Below are 18,033 nucleotides of genomic sequence, written 5' to 3'. Positions count from 1 at the left end.
ATTATGTAAGTACCAAAATTAATGTGGTACAGCTATTTTATTATCAAAATAGACTTTATTTAAAGGAAAGACACACGGGGCACCTGGGTGGCTCAGTTGGTTAAGCGTCTGCCTTCAGCTCAGGTCATGATCCCAGGGTCCTGGGATCAAGCCCCACATCGGGCTCGCTGCTCAGCGGGAAGCCTGCTTCCTCCTCTCCCACGCCCCCTCCTTGTGTTCCCTCTCTCGCTATCAAATAAATAAATAAAATCTTAAAACAAAAAAAAGGAAAGACACATCATAAAGACAGCAGCCTTTTTTTTTAGGATTTTATTTAGTTATTTGAGAGAGAGGGAGCACAAGCAGGAGGAAGGATCAGAGGGGGAGGGAGAAGCAGACTCCTCACTAAGCAGGGAGCCTGATGCAAGGCTTGATCCCAGGACCCCGAGATCATGACCTGAGCCAAAGGCAGACACTTAACCAACTGAGCCACCCAGGTGCCCCAAAGATACCACCCTTCTTATAACAATAAAAGGATTGATCCCATAAGATACATTTCTAAATTTTTAAACATTCAGAAACACAGCTTTAAAATAAAACAAAAATGACAGAACTAAAAGGAGAAACAGACAAATGTACAGAGTAGGAGAATTTATTTTATTTTTTAAAAATTTTATTTATTTACTTGACACAGAGAGAGAGACAGCTAGAGAGGGAACACAAGCAGGGGGGAGCGGGAGATTTGATCCCAGGACCCTGGGATCATGACCCACGCCGAAGGCAGGCACTTAACGACTGAGCCATCCAGGCGCCCCTGGAGTGGGAGAATTTAATATACCTTTCTTGATAACTTATATAAGGAGACAAAAATTACAGTAAGCTGATTATCAATTTGACTTGTAATTATCAAGTTGACTTAACTATCAAGTTTATTATTGAGTTTGACTTGATTATCAAGTTGACTTGTTATTCATAGAACACTGTACCCCAAAATAACAGAATATGCGTTCCTTTCAAATATACATGGAACATTTTCCAAAATTGACCTGATACAGGGCCATGAAGCAAATATCAACAAATTTTATTTATTTTTTTAAAGAACTGAAACTATTCAGAGTATGTTCTTTGATCATCATGGAATTAAGCTAGAAATCAATTCAAAAAGAAATTAGAAAACTCCTGAAAACTTGGAAATTAAGGAATTCATTTATAAATAATTCAAGGGTCAAAGGAGAAAGCACAGCAGAAATTAGAAAATATTTTTAACTGAATGATAATGAACAACAGGCTTATAAAATCTCATAGGATGTAAGTATAATTGTATCGAAAAGATGATTTATAGTCTTAAATGTCTATTAGAAAAGAAAAAAAAGTTGTTATTTAAGTAGCCATTGTAAGAAAAAGAACAGCAATTTAAACCCAAAAATGTACACAGAAGGAATTAAGGTAGAATTTAATGTCATAGGAAACAAACATACAATACAGAAAATGATCTGATCAAAGCAAAAAATTGATTCTTTAGGATGCTAAGAAAACTGATAAACCTAGGAGCAGTACTAATCATAAAAAAACACACACCTTATCAACATCAGGAGCCAAAAAGGGGACATTACAGATGCTATAGACATTGATAAAATATAGAACAACTTTAAGCGACTAAATTTGAGTATGTTTACAAAATGGACAAATTCCTGGAAAAGCGCAACTTGCCAGAACTGATACAAGAAAAAATGGAAAACCTTAATAGCGAGGCACTATTCCTATCCAACTGCCTAAGAGACATATAAGCTAGGTCCAAGAACCAGGGATTCTCCATGACTGTCCTGAATCCTATCTTCCCTCTTGTGGCCGTTGGCTGATGCAGTGATAAACCAGAAGCAGAGTCTGATCCTATGGGTTACTGGTTTACAACACAGGTTGAACTCACAGTTTCAACAGATTTCTTAAATGAGAATTATTATATTGGGCGGGGGGGGGGGGGGGGGAGGGAGTACAAACCTGAAAGATGGAATGGTGATACTTGAGAGAATTCCAATAACTCCAAGCACCCAAAGTTTCCCTTGTCAACAGAAGCAGCTCCTCCTCCCCTTAATCTAATGAGGATGGTTGACTTTCTTGAATAACCTCTAATGACTACACCAAAATAAAATTCCAATTCTCATTAGAGAGATACTTCTATACCTCTTACTGCCTCTGACCCCTGACTAAGCCCAACCCTCAAATTCTCTGTAATTCCAAAGCCAAACTCTGGAGAAGAAGGTTTAACAGAGTGACAAGAATTTCATAACTCTTGAGGAATATATGTTAAAAAAAAAAAAAACACCCAAAAAACAAACAAACAAAAACAACGCTGAGGATGCTAGCCAGGGGAAGACAAACATAGTTTAGATCAAGCTGAATTTATTGATAAGGGTATATTTCATTGCAAATGATCAAAGGTGAAGCTCTAACCCAGGTTCCAGTACAATTCTGTGTCCCATTCTGCCTTGAAACCCAGCCAGGTCATATAACTAAACTAAGATATCACATTTCCTTGAGGATATGTTTCCTACAATATTTCTGATACCAATTACTTGATCAGCATTTCTATTTTCAGACAACAGAATCTCCTCGATCTAGTTTAGGCAAAAGGAATTTATTAAGCAGTATCGCAAACACTTAATATCACTGAAAAGGCCTGAAATGGATTGTAGGCTGAATTCTAGAAATGACTCCCAATCCCCTAACTGCAGAAGTGAAATTGCAAGGCACAGCTGCTGTTTTTATCATCAAGAAGCTACCTGCCACATCAGAAAACCTCCATCCATCAGAGCCATTAGCTCCAAAATCACATCACCCTTGGTAAGATCCAAGCCTTCAGAAGAATAGATGCCTCAGGCCTTGCTGCTCTCCCCACATAACTCAATTCTGAATCAAAATCTCATACAAGTGCATCTGATCAGAGAACTTTGATTTTTTTTTTTTTTGAATCTTAGGTCTAAAGGAGTCTGGGAAGCAGGTTTTACCTTTCCAGACTCTGTAATACAGGGAAGTATAAAGGAAATTGACAATCTATAGTATCTTCTTTGTACAATTCAGGTTACTATATCATATAGATATAGATAATAGGTCAGACAACATGCTTTTTCACTTCATATGTTTTGGAGATAATTCCATGTTAACATATGGATTACCTCATTCTTATTGATAGCAGTATTGCATTGCTTTGTATGGATGTGCCATAATGTATTCAACACTGCCCTTTTGGGGGACACTTAGATTTCTTCCACCTACACTGTTAAAAACACTGATGTAGTCCTTTGCCCAAACCACACACCCGTAAGAAAGGACTAGGATGGTATACATACCTTTTTCTTTCTTTTTTTCCTTTTTAGAAGCTTGAAATTGGATCTCTGAGTCACAAGCCATTGCTTTTCTTTACATATGTACCTCTCTCCTTACCACCCTTAAAGTCTAACATGTTCCCTTCCCAAAGAGAGTATATACTGAAACACTATTTGCATTTTTGGAATTTCAGATGCAAAAGAGCCTGGCTCACTTTCTTTTTGCTGCAGCGTATCTGGGTCAGGCATCTTGAAAAATTCCATAATAGAGTACTGTCATCTCCCACACTTTTGAATAATTCATCTTTCATAGCTGAGTGCCAGTTCTCTAAACCAATGAAGTGCAACAGCCCACAAAGGTGTTCTCCGTTTCTAAAAATGCATTTCACCACCCCAGGGCAAACATGCAACTATTACAGGTAGCAGTTTAATGTACCCTGAAAAGAGGTGTCACATCATCAGATTAACATGAAAGAGAACCCAACATGGGGCTTGACCTCACCACTCTGAGATCATGACCTGAGCCAAGATCAAGAGTTGGACACTTAACTGACTGAGCCACAACAAAGCACCCTGAAATATATACATTTTAAGAAGTGCTACCAGGCAGCAAATCACTGATATGTAGAAAATCTTAATTTTTCTGAACTTTGTTTTCACCATCTATAAAATGAGATAAAACCTACTTTTATAATGCTCCAGAAGGACTAAATAAACATTAAACTAAAATATACTACTATTATTCCAGGCTGTATGTGCAAGTAAATGTGTTAAAAATGCCCTAGACCACGTTAGCTAAGAAGGGCTGGAAGTTGTCTATTGACCAACTTTCCCAACATCACTACCTTTTTCCTTAAGTGATTTTCTCTTACTGTGGCTGTAAACTGACCTTGATGTTTGTCCCCAAACAAAGCCATCTCCAGCCTGTGCCTCAGCAAGGATGCAGTGGTACAGAAGGGCAGGGGACGTGCTGCCACAGAGCAGAGAACACAAAAACCAAGGCATACTCGTCAGGAGGTCCCTAATTCACGCCTCTAAATATGTTTTGTCTAATGGAATAGCTTAGATCTTGTGATTTCCTTTAAAGATGTGTAATGGATATATGCCATGATGAGATCCCAAATTTAACTGGGCCACTACTGAAAAATCAGTAAAGCTTGGCTGGTGAGGCACAGGCTGCTCAGCTAGCCGGGTAACTGTGTGCCACTTACTTAACGCTCTGTACCTCAGCCTCTTCTTATGTAAAGTCGGGATAATCACAGGTCACAGGTCAACTATGCAGCTTAAATGTTATTTATAAAGCATTTAGAAGAACAATGCCTGCCACAAGTAAACAGCATCATTGTAATTAAAAATAACCAAAAAGCAGCTATCGATTTGGTAAACCAGATATTCTAAAATTTTTAGTCCTCTATCTGGAATGCATTGCCCCATCTTCACTTTATTACAACTTAGATCCAGGTTAGTCTTCCCCACTTTTCTTTACTAGTCTTCTCTTAGGACTTTTCCACTCTTGCTCCTGGATTTTAATATTTTATACCTGTAACACTCACCACGGTCTTGCTTGCGTTAGATATAGACGTCTGCATCTCTATCTTATGTGGTCTCCAACACAAGACTCCAGTGGACTGCTTCAGGATCATCTGGGCCCAGGAGACTTGTCAGTAGGCCTGGGGCTGACGTGGACATCTGACGCTTCTTAGCTCCTTAGGTGATCCAGCTGCACAGCCAGGTCTCTGCAAGATTTTGTTTCCAGAGGGCAGGGGCAGAGTCCCAGCCACTTTTTTTTTAATGCCTTAAACTGGGACGGCACTTAGAACGTTTTTGAGAAGAAAGTTTTGTCCTTGTCTGAGGACTACACAGGCCTGGGGGCACTTCATGACTCTCAAGTGTGTATATGCAAGAAAAATGAAGGAACAAAAACCTAGTTGAGAAATTATTCTATCCCTTTCAGAAGCACAGATATCTGCCAGTGACAATACATACCCTTATGAATGGTTCCTGCCATTTTCGTTGCTCACGAGAATTTGTAAAGCTAAGGTTACAATTATAATCACTACTCTGGAAGCCGCTCCTCATTAAGCAATCATCATAAAGATGCCACCTTCAGTTGGACAGTGTTGAGCTTGCCAGGACTGTCACAACAAAGTACCACAGATTGGGTGACTTAACCAATAGAAATTAGTTTTCTCACAGTTCTGGAGACCAGAAGTCTGAGATCAAGGTATCAGCAGAGTTGTTTCCTCTGAGGCCTCTTTCCTTGTCTTACAGATGAGCGATCTTCACCCTGTGTCCAAATTTCCTCTTATTAGACCAGTCAGACAGATGAAGGAACTCATTTTTAACTCAATCAACTTCTTTGAAGACGTCATCTCCAAATATGCTCACATTCTGAGGTACTAGGGGTTAGAATTTCCACATATATGAATTGGGGGGGAACACAATTCAACTCCTAACAGACAATAATCACTTGTATACCTGAAGATAGGTCATTTTGCAGTGTTTGACCCTACGATGCAGCTCTGGTGATCAGATGCTGCAAGTTCACACACCTGATGACAGGCTGACAGCTTCTGGCTTGCTTATGTTCCTCAAGACAGTTGAAGGAGTGTTTACTAGGAAGTGTGTATATAGGCCAACGTGCTGAAAAGGCTGAAGGAGACTCTAACTCCTATTACCTCTTTGCCCTTTGATGTGGTGAGGACCTCAGCTCAGCACACACAAGGTTATGAACAACTCACCTTTTAAGGAAGGAAACACCAAGCATCATATACTAAACTACAAGAAAACTGCAAACTAGCTTCTAGGCTTGGCCCTGAAAACTCAAATAATGAGTCTTTTACTTGTATTAGTACAACCTGGGGCTCCTTGGGTCACCTACAGACTTCTTAAGGCTAGAAATCTCTGCTGGGCTAATTTAAAACTGAAGACGATTAGCTAATACTGTTTACTGTATGTGGGGCACTGTGGTAGCCCTTTACATGTATTAACTAACATCAAACAGTATTATAAATGCGAACTCTTATTATTCTCTTTTTATAGTTAACAGAGGTATAAAGAGTACACAAAACCTGGCTAAGGATACAAACCATCATGCAATGAAGCCCAGATTGCAGACATTCAGCAGGACTCCACAACTCATGTCCTGCCTCTCAGTGTGACTCTTTACCCAACAGACTGATCCCACAGCAGCAGTAGATGAGGCCACCTGCAATAGGTACAGACGGCTGAGTAAACTCTTGGCAAAGGGGCAGTTACCAGCTGATTCATTTCCTGGGAATGACTTAAAATGTGCCATTTAAGTCTAAGAAGTCAAACATGGAAGAGAGAGTTATAAATAAGCAACAGGTACATTCTCAAACTGTTTCCTAGGCTTCCTGTTTTCCTACGAGGCTAACAATCGTGGATGGCATCTCAACTGGAGCTGGGAAATGAAGGCATTTAACCCAGCATGAGCTAGTGAGATGGAGGGAGAGAGGGAGCTGGTAGTTCAGCACCACCAGTTTCCTGGGACAGAGGTGGCCTGCCACCAGGATGCCTTTGGCAAAAGGCTCTTTGGAGCTGCCCCAGTCCCACCAGCGCCGTCTAACAGAGGCTTCATGACCCAGTATCAGCAGCCAGCTCTAACCACCACCACCTCACCCAATCCCTCAACTGTACACCTACTGAAGTTCTCCAAGAAGGCAGCAGAGTAAAGGCACTCCCTTAGGGAGGACGAGGGCTGGAGATGAGAATGGGAAACACAGGAAGCATAGTTCATTTAACCACTGCTATGCAGAAATACATTACAATATTATCCCAAAGTTATGCTACTTAGAAAATACTTTCTCCACTTCTAACCATAGAAAACAAAACCAAGCTATACCTAATCTTTCCCTAAATGACTCATTCTTCTTCCACAAAATGAGATTACGAGGGGAAGCCTGTATTTTAAAAAAGGTTTTTATTTTAATCCTTCCTAGAGGAATACAGATTTGAATGAAATACATTCATTCCATAAATACATTAGCAGCAAAACCCTCCCACCAGAGTCCGCTCTACTCCAGCCCAGAGGCTGCACCTTAGAGCAGGAGCATGTTCCATCAACCTTCATCTCCAGGATGTGTCTGCTTCTTGCTGAAAGCAGGATATACATGTGAGATCAGGTGAAAGACCAGATGGATGGATGAATGAACTAAGCTGGGACCCTGAAAACACAACCACGTGGTGACCATCAAGCCTTCTATACCTTTGAAATCCGCGACACCCACCATGTTGAACTGATGAGATCCTTCACCAGAGACAACTGAGAAGGTCTAACCTTGCAAATGCACCAATGTGTTTGAAATCATTTGTCATTCCGAGTTGGCACCATTTTAATGGTGTCTTGTTCTTTCTCGCAGGATAAGCCAGATATAAAGGATCATTCCCTCCTTCCTGCCACGGTCCGAGGTACCACTCTGTCAGCTGAGTCCTCATGTGTTTGCTGTCAGGAGATAATCCAGCGGGCATTATTTGACTCACTACACCTCCAGCTCCCCTTTGTCTAGAGGCTAGAGGCTTTACTGGAGACAGAGAGAGACATGTCTAAACCTACACAGATCTCTAAGGAACTGTTAGTAACAGGTGTCTCAACCTGGCTTCCATCAAACCTAGTTTTTTTGGACAGTGGGCGATGTCTCTCCTTTTCTTTTCTCCAACATTGCCTGTTGCCTGGCTGGTCCTTTTTTATCTGCCCTCTAGGCTTCTGCTGAAATTTTGGGAAGCAAGATCTACCCTAAACTCCCAAGTAGCCAAGAGAGATTAAGGCAGGTGGTGCTTTAAACCTGTCAGCTGAAGTCAAAGCAACAAGCTTACACTGCTGTGTTCCAATCCATTCTGGGATGACTTAAGTCACAACAGTCTACATAAAACACACCAGAACCACAATCAGCAATCGGGATGACTGTGAGGCAGGGACCAAGTTTGGCATGCTACCACATCATAGGGCCAGGAGGAAAATGGAACAATGGAAGAATTTAAAATAAATCTGATTTGTCTGGGTGGAAGACAGCTTTGACTCAGGTATAAATGCATCACCTAGTTTATCCTGTAAATACGGAGCGGGCTTCAAAAGCTGACACTTTCCTCCCCATACACCACTTAAAAAGAGTTTACCTGCTCTCTTTTCCCAATCTGTTCTAAAGTGTTCTCATTAGGATACTGTTCTCTAAGTGCTTTATCCATTCCCATTCAGTCTTTGACTGTTGGCTGGAAGAAAATCAGAAACCATTTTATATAAAAACCACTGTAGTGGATAACTGGTTGTATATGTTTTTCCCTTTTGCGTTTTCCATCCAAAATAGTTGGCTTTTATTTATGTGCCGAGAGAGACTCATCTGCTGAATACACAGCACTGTTAATCCGACAGTCTTCTGTCCCCACAGAGTCTGCTAGTTCTTCCTCCTCTGAGTCGTCATCTTCTTCCTCCTCTTGTGCTGATGAGCTGGAGGTAGGACCTTTGCAGGTTTTCAGGTGGCGGGTGAGATGGTATTTGGTAAGATAAGCCTTTGTACATTTTTCACAGACATAATCCCGTTTTCCTTCGTGAGAATTGAGATGTTTCTTCAAGTGATTTGTTCTCAAGAACAGCTTATCACACTTGGGACACTTGATCTGGCGTTCTCTGAGAGGAACACAAGAAAAAACATTTGATTTGGGGTTACAAATGACAACTGAGGCACACACTTATTCTTCACAACCTCAGGTCTTTGTCAGAGGAGCTCTACCCATCTAGAATCAGACTTTTTTTTTTTTAAAGTAGGCTCCATGCCCAGCATGGAGCCCAACGCCAGGGCTTGAACTCACGACCCTTGAGATCAAGACCTGAGCTGAAATCAAGAGTTGCATGCTCTACCAACTGAGCCAGCCAGGTGCCCCTCCAATGTGGTAGTATTAATATACATGCCCATCAACAGCCACTTGGGAGTTCCTGTTGCCCCACATTCTCAACAACTGGAAGATTCAAATTTGAACATTCATGCCATCTGGCCAATACATAATGAGATCTCACTATGGTATTAATGGTATCCCATATAACAAAAAATTACCCAGTTCAAAATGTCATGTGTCAAGGTTTGAGTAACCCTGGCTTAGACATTTTAGAGCTGGAAAAAAACCTAAAAAATCATGTAGACCAGGAATTTTTTTTTAACTCTTTTTTTGAGCAGCTGAACCCTACGTCTTAAAGGCTCAATATGCAAAACAAATAAAAGGAGATTAAAATCCTTGAAGAAGTGGTAGGATACAGTGAGAAGTTCTGAAGTCTGGCCTCCTTAGCATTTCTACCACCTTCTCCCAGCAGAAGAGGGCACTGGGGGAACCTGTGGAGCTACAGGATGTGGAAAACTAAGCCCCTGCTTTCACGGAGCTTATGTTCTAACAGAGGAGTTACATCATAAACAAAAAATATGTAACATCATATCAAATAGTAAAAAGTACTATGAAAAAAAAAAATGAAGCCAGGTAAGAGTGATAGAGTTCTATTTTAGATAAGATAGTCAAGGAAGGCCATTCTGAGATGACAACATTTTTGAGCAAAAACCTGAATGCAGTGAGGGAGGAAGACAGGAAGATGTCTAGGGTGGAAGATGTCTAGGCACAGGCAGCTCAGGGCAAAGGTCCTGAGACGGGAGTGTGTTTAGTATGCTGGAGTCTCATGGGGGCCGGGGGGCAGCAATGTGGCTAAAGCAGAACATGAGGGGAAAAATAATAAAGACGAAGTGGGAGAAGCAGCCACATACCACTACCATATCATGAAGGGACTTCCACACTATGGTAAAAACCTTCTCACCCAAGTATGATGGGAAGCCATGGGGGAATTATGAGCAGAGACAAACACAGTCTGACTTATGTCTTAAATGGATCACTCCAGTTACTACGACAGAATACAGTGCCTGTATATGCATGTCTGGGTAGAAAAGGAGCAGAGAGGCTGGCTGGAAGACTACTGAGATGATCCAAACGAAAGATGCTGGCGGTCTGGACTAGATAAAGCTGAATGAAGAATGGAAGACTGAGCTGGTGAACACTGGGGGAAAATCAAGTTTGTGGGGGGTAATAGTAAGAGCTGAGTTTTGGGGGTGCCTGGGTTAAGTGTCTGCCTTCGGCTCAGGTCATGGTCCCAGGGTCCTGGGATCGAACCCCACCATCGGACTCCCTTCTCCGCAGGAAGCCTGCTTCTCCCTGTCCCTCTGCCCCTGCTTGTGTTCCCTCTCTCGCTGTCAAATAAATAAATAAAATCTTTAAAAAAAAAAAAAAAAAGGAGCTGAGTTTTGGATATACCAGGTTTGAGTTACCTTAGTGGACATCCAGAACTGAGAGATGTTGAGTGAATGGTTAGATATATAAGGCTGGAGATATAAATCATAAAAATGGTATCTAAAAAGCCATGGGACTAAGGAGATGACCTAGGTGGTAAGCGTCCCTGCTCCTGCTCTCAAGTTGCTCTTTCTGAGGAGGGTGCAAAGTCAATCTCTGCCACATGCCTCACACTCTCCTCAAACTATGGGACAGAAACTCCTCCTGCATTTGGCTTTAGGACTGTAGCTAGCTTTTTTCTAAGCAGATAAACAAAATGAATTCCAATACTACTACAACCATTTTGAAATGTCTAAAGGTAAAAAATACAAACATCTAAAAATTTTACCAATGATCTCCACAGGAAATTTAGTGTCTCATTCAAAAATATTTTGAGTGAGGGCACCTGGGTGGCTCAGTTGGTTAAGCATTCGACTCTTGATTTTGGCTCAGGTCATGATCTCATGGTCATGGGATCAAGCCCTGCATGAGGCTCCATGTTCAGCGGGAGTCTGCTTGAGATTCTCTCTCTTCTCTCTCTCTCCTCTACCCCTCTGTCCCTCCCCACCATGCCTGTGCACACACACACTCTCTCTCTGCTTCTCTAAAATAAATAAGTAAATCTTTAAAAAAACACTTTGAGTAGTGCTTAATTACGAATGACTTACAAATTAGGTTAAAGCTTGGATGGTCTAAAAACTTTTTATCCCATGGAAGTTTGGCAAAGAGGGTTATTATGTTTCATCATTGTGACAAAGAGTCCAGATCCTCACTTAAGAGAATTGTTTTCATTGGTGAATACCTGATTAAGCCAAGTCTCAAACCCAGTGGAGACAAATAGTTATACCACTAACCTCAAAATAATTTATATTGCATTATGCTGTGAAATGGCTACAGAAAAAGCAAATGCAGAGAAAGTCAAGGTCAAGGAAGAAAATAACTCCATTTAGTAATAATAATAAGCACAGAACATGGGGCGCCTGGGTGGCTCAGTCGGTTAAGCGTCTGCCTTCGGCTCAGGTCATGATCCCAGAGTCCTGGGATCGAGCCCCGCATCGGGCTCCCTGCTCGGCGGGAAGCCTGCTTCTTCCTCTCCACTTCCCCTGCTTGTGTTCCCTCTCTCACTGTCTCTCTCTCTGACAAATAAATAAATAAAATCTTTAAAAAAAATAAATAAATAAGCACAGAACAGTTCATATCCAGAACACTGTCTTCACTTCTGGGTAACAAATCTGAAACCAGGTGATAAGAGGGAAAGCTGCAGAAATTAGGGACATTAAGCCTGATGAAAAGAAGGCTTAAAGGGAACATGACTGCAATCATAAGTACAAAGGAGTTTAAAGATATATTAAACCTACATGTATCATTCCAGAGGCAGGTGTGTATAGAGTGAATGGAGAGAGGCTGACATAAGCTGATTCAAGCAAAACTTTTCCTGAAAACTAAATAAATCAGTTGTGTGGTATTCTAGAACAAACCATAGTATCACTTGCCAGAGACACTGTGGAAAGAAGCCTTTCATTTGGATGAACTCAGTAGCTCTCAACACTGGCTGGACATCAGAGTCACTTGGCGAGCCTTTAAAAATTACCAAGGCCAGGGCTCTACCCCTTACCAGCTAAATTAGAATCCCTGGAGGTAGGACCCTGGCACCAACTGTTTTTCACATTTTCCTAGTGATTATTATGAGCAGTGCTATAGGTTGAATGCTTGTGTGCCCTATCCTCCAATAAATTCATTTGTTGTAGACCTAAACCACAAGGTTATGGTATTTGGAGATGGAACCTATGGGAGGTAATCGGATTTAGATGAGGTCATGAAGATTGGACCCCCCATAATGGGTAAGTGTCAGAAGAAAAGGCAGACAGACCAGAGCTCATCTGCTCTCCCCCACCCCATGTGGGGACACAGCAGGAAGATAGCTATCTACAAGCCAGGAAGAAGGTTCTCAGGAGAACCCAACCATTCTAGCACCCCGACTGTGGATTTCCAGTCTCTAGAAGGTATTTTGTTACGGCAGCTCAAGCTGACTAGCATAAGCAGCTGGACTAAATGATCTGAGAAATCTCTTTCAGCTCTAACGATGTATAATTCTATATAGTATTTGATAATTCGCATGTCTAATTTCTAAAATTTCACACTAATAATGAAACTACTTCATGAAGACTTTGTTTTTTAAAAAGTCATTCTGAGAATTACAAATGTAGATCCAAACTTCTTGGATGTTTTAGTGTTTCAGGTTGCATTTTCAAAAAGATTTATTTACTTACTTATTTGACATGGGGGGAGGGCATACGTGAGCAGGGGGAGGGGCTGAGGGAGAGTGAGAAGCAGAGAAGCAGACTCCCCACTGAGAGCGGAGCTGCACATGAGGCTTGATCCCACGACCCATGAGATCATCATCTGAGTCGAAACCCAGAGTCTGACCCTCAACCAACTGAGCCACCCAGATACCCCTCAGGTTGCACTTGATTAGGAATCAGACAAAAGAGCTAATACAAAAGCAAAGTACCTAACTAAACCTTACAATAAGAATATCAAGTTTCGGGGCACCTGGGTGGCTCAGTCGGTTACACATCTTTCGGCTCAAGTCGTGATCTCAGGGTCCTGGGATCGAGCCCATGTCAGGATCTCTGCTCAATGGGGAACCTGCTTCTCCCTCTCCCTCTGCCACTTCCCCTGCTTGTGCCCCCTCTGTCTCAAATAAATATTTTTAAAAATCTTAAAAAAAAAGAATATCAAGTTTCCATTGAACATGACTTCCTAAACAGTACCTCCATAACATAAGCTAATGTTTTCTCCCTCTTCTAACATTTACTAAAAGCTCAGGGCCACAAAATCTATTCTTTTTTTTTTTTTTAAGATTTTATTTATTTATCTGACAGAGATAGTGAGACAGAGAACACAAGAAGGGAGAGTGGGAGAGGGAGAAGCAGGCTTCCTGTGGAGCAGGGAGCCCAATGCAGGGCCCTGGGATCATGACCTGAGCCGAAGGCAGACGCTTAATGGCTGAGCCAGCCAGGCGCCCCCACAGAATCTATTCTTTTCTCTTTACCACTACCGTTAACTAACACAACCCAGACATTTAATTACACTTGGATTCATGCAATAAATTCTTAATGGGTCGAGCAATATTTGATCTTCTCCTTCAATCATCCTGTCCTACTGCCAGAGTAATCTTTACAAAATGGACATCTCACCATGACATCCTTTTCCTTAAAGTCTTTCAACATTTATACAAGAGTGTGAATACACTTAACATTACTGAACAGTATACTTAAAAAATGGTTAAGATGGTGAGGCTCCTGGGTGGCTCCGTCAGTTTAAGCATCCGACTCTTGATTTCATCTCAGGTCATGATTTTAGGGTTGTGAGATCGAGCCCTGTGTTGGGCTCTGCACTGGGCATGGGGCCTGCTTGAGAGTCTCTCTTTGCCCCTTCCCCGTCTACCTCCCCACTCTAAAAAAAATAAAATAAAATTTAAAAACGGGTAAGACGGTAACTTTTACGTTACGTGGTTTTTTTTACTGTAATTAAAACACACACCCAGCATAGTGCCTGCTACATGGGGACGTAAAATCCTTCAGTGGCTTCCCATTATTTCCAGAAAGAAATTTAATTTTCCTAGTTGGATAAAAGGTTCATGACTTCATTGCCGCCTCTCTCTCCATCATTCTCACATGCACACTACGCTCTAACTGTAAAGAACCACTTGTGTTCCACAGTCCTTGTATCTGTGTTTCTAAATATGTCTAGAGTACTATTCCCACCCCTTTACCCTTCTTTGCCTCCCTGAATAATTCTAATTCATCTTCTTTAATACTTAGCTCAGACTACCAGGAAGCTTTTCCAGGACACCCTGGCCGGGTCTGTGACCCCTTTCCACAGCCTCTCAGGATCCAATGTTTACTCTAACCGCAATGTGGTATGATCGTGCTTTACTGTTCTGCCTCTCTTATTGGACTCTAAGCTCTTTAAAGATAAGGTCTATGTCTTTCACCTCTGTATTTTCACCACTTGGCATAATGGTGGGCATCGAGGAGGTACTTAAAAAACATCTGTTAAATTAAATGAGATTATGGGTTGAAAAAAGTAAATACAGAGAGAAGTGAAAAATAAGATGAAGCAGGGGCACCTGGATGGCTCAGGTGGTTAAGCGTCTGCCTTCAGCTCAGGTCATGATCCCAGGGTCCTGGGATCGAGTCCCATATTGGGCTCCTGGCTCAGCGGGGAGCCTGCTTCTCCTTCTCCCTCTCCCTCTGCCTCTCCCCCTGCTCATGCTCTCTATCTCTGTATCTTAAATGAATAAATAAAATCTTAAAAAGAAAAATGAAACAAACTAAGTGAAATCTTCCAGGATAAAACCAAAACTTAGATTTCCAACCTTTGCTTGGTGAGGTGAACACAGGAAGCAGCTACCAAGGTAGAAGACAATGAGTCAGCACTTGAAAACACTCAAGTTCACCACCTAAAGAGCATGTGGGGTGTGGGGTAACTTACTGTGTGTGGATGAGCACGTGCTGCTTGAGGTCCTGCCTCCGCATAAACAACTTGTCACAGTAATCACACTTCAGATTCTTCTCGCCCGTGTGGATTACCATGTGCGACTCTAGGTGAGCCTTCTGGGTGAAAGACTTGTCACACAAAGTACATCTGTAGTTCTTCTGACCTGCACATTAACCCAAATTGCCACACTGTGAATAAAATAATCACTAGCATTCTCGAGATGAATAGACACAGGTATGGGTATGTGGCAGAGGCAGGAATGAAACAGAACTGATAACTGGAACATCAGCTTCTAGGGCTATTTACCTAGAACCAGTCAGAGAAAATGAATTTATAATCTGCAACAAAGGCCAGTGAAGCTAATAAATCTGACCTCCTTCCAGGACCACTTACCAAAATGTCTATACATATTTTTTTACTGTTTGTAGCTGACACATGATATGAAATCTGAAAAGACATTACTTATAATCCTAGCAACCAACCTAACCCCATTATGTTTAAAAGACCTCATGAAGGGCGCCTGGGTGGCTCAGTCGTTAAGCATCTGCCTTCGGCTCAGGTCATGATCCCAGGGTCCTGGGATCGAGTCCCACATCAGGCTCCCTGCTCGGCGGGAAGCCTGCTTCTCCCTCTCCCACTCCCCCTGCTTGTGTTCCTGCTCTATCTCTCTGTCAAATAAATAAATAAAAATCTTTAAAAAAAAAAAAAAAGACCTCATGAATTGGGGAGCCTGGGTGGCTCAGTCATTAAGCGTCTGCCTTCAGCTCAGGTCATGATCCCAGAGTCCTGGGATCAAGCCCTGCATCGGGCTCCCTGCTCCGCGGGAAGCCTGCTTCTCCCTCTCCCACTCCCCCTGCTTGTGTTCCCTCTCTCGCTGTGTCTCTGTCAAATAAATAAAATCTTTAAAAAAATAAAAAATAAAAAATACATGCTAAAAGAAAGGGGTTGGCTTGTATGGAGTTTAGTAAATGGAAACTCAAAAAAACAAAATTTGACAGAACTGGGCAATATTCATAGGAAGAAAACTGGCTCTGGCCAGTGACTAGGAATGAGAGGCTCAGAGTGTTTCTATAGAATTCCCTTTGCTTTCAGTCCAAACACAGGCATCAACTTCCAGATGAAGTCCATTTTCCCAGTCACCTTCAAACTATGGTTGGGGCATTTGGAATGTGAAACATTGTAATAACAGGAGCTAACACTCTCTGAGGAAGCGCAATTATCCCACCAAGATTTATCACCCAATGAAGTCCTGCTGTCAGCCAGACTTTCACATCTTAACTCCACCTACAAGACTAGCTAGCTGCAATTGACTACTGCAGTTTCTAATTGTTGCGAAATTCCATTTTGATGGTCCAGTACAACTTACCTGTATGTATCTTGAGGTGGGTCCGTAGGTTGCTGGGATCACTAAAAGCCTTGCTACAGAAATCACACTTGTGGGGCTTCATACCCATGTGACCCATAAAGTGGACATGAAGTTTGGAAGGAGAGATAAAAGCCTGGGGGCACATTGAGCACTTCCACTTCCTTTCTTTGCTGTGGCTTGGCCCATGGCTGCTGCTGTGGCCCTGGCTATGAAGATGGTTATGGATGTGGCTGGTAAGGTGAGCTTTGAACTCTGTATAGGAATTGCACTCCTTGCCACAGTTACAGAGGTGCACATCTGGGTGTTCGGGAACACCTTCAAAAAAAAAATTACTCAATGTCTCCTCGTACTTAAATTTTAAAAATTCATTCTTGATATTAATGTTGCTTACAATTCTCTATTCTACCAAAATTTCCATCTTGCCCACTCCCTGTAAAACTAAAATGTCTTGTTTAATATTCTATTCCCAGCATCTCACATAGTGTGCCAGGCACAAAGGAAGCATTTGTAAATACTGGATTTTAATACATCTTTCCTAACCAAAAAACTTTTGTTAAAAAAGTGTAGTATAAACTCTTAAACATCGCTTGTCATCATGACACAGTGCAAAGAAAAAGACTATGAAGTTTAAATCAATTAAAGGATCTTTCCTTTTTTTTATGAACTTAAATTACAATGGTACTGGCTCAAAAAAGCAGCCTCAGGAACTTCAAATACCCCAAATCAAAATCTTAACGCAGAAGTTCCTTTCATAAGAATACTGCTTGATCGATAACATTCAGCTTGTGAAGAGCCTCACAGATTTTAACACTTCTAACATAGGCGTTAATACCCTGCTTTTATATATACAAATGTATGTGATTTGCTTCAGCTAACATATAAATCATTACCAAAACTACTTCTGGTCCTTGGTGTTTTTACTATGCTAGATTCAGGAGAAACAAGTCTTATAGTAACTTACCAATCTGCTGAGCATAATCCCGGCTATAATAAAAAAGCAGTTCATTTTCAGGAGGGATATCTTGTGAGGTGCAGAAATAGATTTTTCCATCATGGGGATAAGCCACCAAATTCTGCTCTTCCCGGTTCCTAAGTTATCACATTTAATAGATCAAGCATATTAATTTTGAAATATATACTAAACATATCCTATCCCTAAGCAAAATTCTACATGAAAACTTAGAACTATTTTCTTTGGGTCATTTTTCTAATTCCCTATCCTATTAGGAGGGACATAGAAAGAGAATTCTTACTTCTGTACATCAGCTGATTGCCCTTTATAATAGTCAGAAACACTAGAGAGTTTATCACAGGAAGTAAGAAAATTAAATAAAATTAAGTTTTAAAAAAGCAATAGGACAAAGACACAGAGATAGACAGCTGAATAAGAATTAACTACAACAACAGCCTGAGGGTTGACTAACAGCGGATATAAAGAGCAGGTACCCACTTGCAAATTCAATAACTGTACCATTCCTTATTGTGCTGGTAGGTTGAATAAAATTATTTATTTAAAAAAAGGATATAGCTTCTTCTCTTTTG

The 18,033-nt window shown here is 41.3% G+C and overlaps 1 protein-coding gene across 13 annotated transcripts in view; it reads right to left on the bottom strand.

Moving 5' to 3' along the window:
* The window catches only part of PRDM4 (PR/SET domain 4), a 54,397-nt gene that overhangs the window by 19,773 nt on the left and 16,591 nt on the right, over nt 1–18,033 (bottom strand). For 8 of the 13 annotated variants that reach the window (XR_010411356.1, XR_010411361.1, XR_006790557.3 and 5 more), the window contains exons 9-14: nt 17,453–17,580; nt 16,492–16,806; nt 15,120–15,288; nt 7,363–8,946; nt 6,392–6,510; nt 4,856–5,589 (exon numbers count right to left, since the gene is read on the bottom strand). Coding sequence is in view for 1 of the 13 variants with exons in the window: in XM_045872654.3 (XP_045728610.1) it covers nt 8,634–8,946; nt 15,120–15,288; nt 16,492–16,806; nt 17,453–17,580 (925 nt within the window). In the remaining 12 variants the exon portion in view is untranslated. Of the gene's footprint in view, nt 1–4,855; nt 5,590–6,391; nt 6,511–7,228; nt 8,947–15,119; nt 15,289–16,491; nt 16,807–17,452; nt 17,581–18,033 lie in introns of those variants that run through there. The other 5 variants (XR_010411363.1, XR_010411364.1, XR_010411365.1 and 2 more) reach the window with 5 other exon arrangements.

This window comes from Mirounga angustirostris, unplaced genomic scaffold (assembly GCF_029215605.1).
Source record: "Mirounga angustirostris isolate CCGP_5_RB_7025 unplaced genomic scaffold, mMirAng1.0.hap1 SCAF_5, whole genome shotgun sequence".
In the NCBI taxonomy this organism is placed as follows: Eukaryota; Metazoa; Chordata; class Mammalia; order Carnivora; family Phocidae; genus Mirounga; species Mirounga angustirostris.
This window is presented reverse-complemented; position numbering and strand designations above follow the sequence as displayed.